The sequence below is a fragment of the Priapulus caudatus genome, unplaced genomic scaffold, assembly GCF_000485595.1.
Source record: "Priapulus caudatus unplaced genomic scaffold, Priapulus_caudatus-5.0.1 Scaffold1848, whole genome shotgun sequence".
Taxonomy (NCBI): Eukaryota; Metazoa; Priapulida; class Priapulimorpha; order Priapulimorphida; family Priapulidae; genus Priapulus; species Priapulus caudatus.
This window is the reverse complement of record NW_014578909.1, coordinates 35,778-38,873: the sequence shown is the minus strand read 5'-3', so window position 1 is coordinate 38,873 and position 3,096 is coordinate 35,778. Positions and strand designations below refer to the sequence as shown.

The 3,096-nt window shown below is 40.4% G+C and overlaps 1 protein-coding gene across 1 annotated transcript in view; it reads right to left on the bottom strand.

Moving 5' to 3' along the window:
• The window catches only part of LOC106817746 (transcription initiation factor TFIID subunit 5-like), a 10,608-nt gene extending 8,008 nt beyond the window's left edge, over positions 1 to 2,600 (bottom strand). Inside the window, exons 1-3 of the mRNA XM_014822440.1 lie at positions 2,172 to 2,600; positions 1,245 to 1,452; positions 917 to 993 (exon numbers count right to left, since the gene is read on the bottom strand). Coding sequence (XP_014677926.1) covers positions 917 to 993; positions 1,245 to 1,452; positions 2,172 to 2,407 — 521 coding nt within the window. The 5' untranslated portion in view covers positions 2,408 to 2,600. The remainder of the gene's footprint in view (positions 1 to 916; positions 994 to 1,244; positions 1,453 to 2,171) is intronic.
• Positions 2,601 to 3,096: the final 496 nt, after the last annotated feature.

The following is a 3,096-nucleotide window of genomic DNA, read 5'->3' as shown; positions in this document are numbered from 1 at the left end:
ATATATATATAAACCAGAGGGTAGTAACCATGCAGACCTGTACCTCTGCCATACGTTCAGTTACTTACACACCACAAATTGTTGTGTGTTGCTAACCTTTTTGTACCCCCCTACATTGAGAACTCTATGGAGCGCTATTTCAACATAATAGACATACTTTTGGTGCGCGATTTCAACCACTTTTATGAGGCGCGATGATGCGCGCACCATGGCACCATTTCGGGTGCGCGGTAGAGCGCGAGCAGAATCGCGCCCCTTAAAAATGAAAGCCTGCTGCTGGTTACATTACAAACAAGACTTGAAATCGGTTATTGATATGTATCAACGTATCATTTACGTGCCGTAAATGTCATCCAGGAGTCAAGCGATGACGTAAACATTTGTGCGGCCCGTATGTTTTGGATGCCAGATGAAATGGAGGTGTCAGCAGTGTAACCACGGCCACGGACTAAACATAGAAATGGAGTAAAACACACGTACTAATCTAGGACGCACGTGGTCAGCCCTGACAAAAAGTTCCTTATCACGAGCGTCCATGTTTACGAAAACACTGACGATAGAATTGCGTACTGCCGAGCATGCGTGTGAAAATGTCCGGTGCACTATAAATCTGTATGACACCCAGCGGTTTGAAACTGCATGGAAACTGTAAACAACTCAGTCAACCGATTTCTTGGACTGCGGATTTCAATTAGACATTTCTTAGTAACCAGCATTGATATTGGACAAACTAATACGCGTTTGGCTATAAGGTAATGTACATATTAACTACACAAGGTGCCAGTTACTCTAGCATTCATCAACATTGCATAAGCAATGGGCTTATTATGCCTTTAAAGATCAACATGGCCGCATATGTCTACGTTCGCTACAAAGAAAAAATACATCCATCACTCAATCTAACAATGTTGTAAACCTAAAGTTTTCCATGATGTGCTCGTTTTCTTCCATATGCTCCTTCTTGGTCACCATCCTCAACTGTCTGAGATCCTCCTACATTTCGAAACACATGCTTATCATCATCCATCATTGCAAATATTTTGCTCAACAATGGAACTTCCATTCAGTAATTGATATTGTATTATTATATAAATAATCCTGTTTAAATGTGTTCTTTTAATGTAAATCAAATTAAAACAGCACTAATTAAAAATGTAAAACATATTAGACCAATGCAGGCACAGACCAAAAAGGAAAGTGAAGATTGGTTGGTCATCATAAAAACTGTATTTGAACAACTATACCTGCAGGTAATCTTCCTGCTGTGCACTAAACCTAATAAAGAAGCGTTTGGCTTTGCTCTCATGTTCATTGTAAACCAACTCGAGGTAGAGATGCACAAACAATGGATACAACAGCATCGAGAGCTCGCACTTGTACGTGTCCAGAGATTCTTCAATAAACTCCCTGATCGTCAAGTACTGATCCTCATATATGCTTGGATCTCCTTCACTGCCGAACGAAGCAGAGAGAAATTATGTGTAACGTGAAACTTGTCCATGAAATCATTTGTGTTAAATGATTTGATTAGATATTTTAACATGAAAAGGGATGAAAATTCCCAGTCTCTACACATACGTAATACTGCTTCTATTACCCAAATGCATCCATTAAAACAAAGCACAGCATATAACAGCATTGCATAAAAACAAAAGAGTGTACAAGGATTAATTACTGGGAATCTAATGCTCGCTTGCCTTAGGTGTATGCGCAGTGCCGGCCAAGTGCATTATAGGCTATCTATAAGCAAAGCTACTTTTAGAAAATGTAGTGAGTGGCAATGATTTCGTTGGGAGATTTTTTCGAAAATCGTGCTGTTCATTTTAGTCTATATCTGCGGGTTCTGAGCGTGTATGGAAAACCAATTACATACGACACCAGATAAATGATTACAGTACATTTTGGGCTCGAGTTTTGTTGAAGCAAACGTTGGATTCCCAATACTTAAGCCTTGCACACTGCCTTGTGTTTATTTACTCCTGTCAACATGTATGCGCTATAGTTAGGGGAATTAGTATGCCTGTTTGGGACAGTCCGACAGGTTGACTAGACACAAGGGCTAGGACAAGGTTATGGTTGTCATTGTGGGTATTATCTATGATAATGCTAGTGTGTCTAGGACTCGGAGGGAGTGGGCCTTCAGACACAGAGCTTCGACTTTCACTGCCAACCTTTTGTATGCACTAAGGGCAGCAGAAACTTCAGAGTTCGTCTGTGCAACGGTATTATTGCTATCGTCGTCTACTTTTAATTTAGCTTCCTTCTGTAGCAATTCCTGCGTGTCTTTGAGATTGTGTTTTTTAAGGAACTGAAGCACGGCGAGAAGTGTCTGCTTGTCTGGGTTACTTTCCGATTCCTTGTTCGCTTCAGCCTTCACAACTTCTGTGATACCTGGCTTTTCATCCATGTTTACTTTGTGACGATAATACTTTACGCCTATCGCTTTGAAAGATAGGTATCCGCATATGAAATTAGTAAAACCTCTAGCACATATTCTACAAGTGAAATTATAAATTTCAGCTGTATGTGTTTTGATACACTACAACATCTAGTACGAATAGTAAACAAACACGAAACTGGTAACGACAAATTTCTTCAACGTAAACAAGTGGCGTACCGTAGCGTACGCCAGACACTAGAGGGCGGCCATATAGCGCAAACGTTCATTCATGTTCATGTTCATACCAGAGCACGTGCTCTGTTCATACCTATGGTTCATACCATATAAATAATATATGTAGACTAGAATATAGGTGTATCTCTGTATTTCTATGGTTCATACTCAATATGTAGACTAGAATATAGGTGTATCTCTGTATTTCTATGGTTCATACTCAAGCGCTGCGTGACTCATTCTTCCTACTCCAATAATGTGTCTGTTCTCATTTTACGCCCGGGGGTGTAAAATGAACAGAGGTAAACAGAACGGCAGTTGAATCTTGAATGTGAAATAGATTAGGAAAATAGTCAGAGCCGAGTCAGAGTAGCAATTTTCTTCATGTTATAACCTCGCCCCGGGGGGAGCACTCCCATTGTTAAAGCATAAATATAGAATACAGGGCCGCGTAGCCAGGAATTAATAAACGGGGGGGGGGC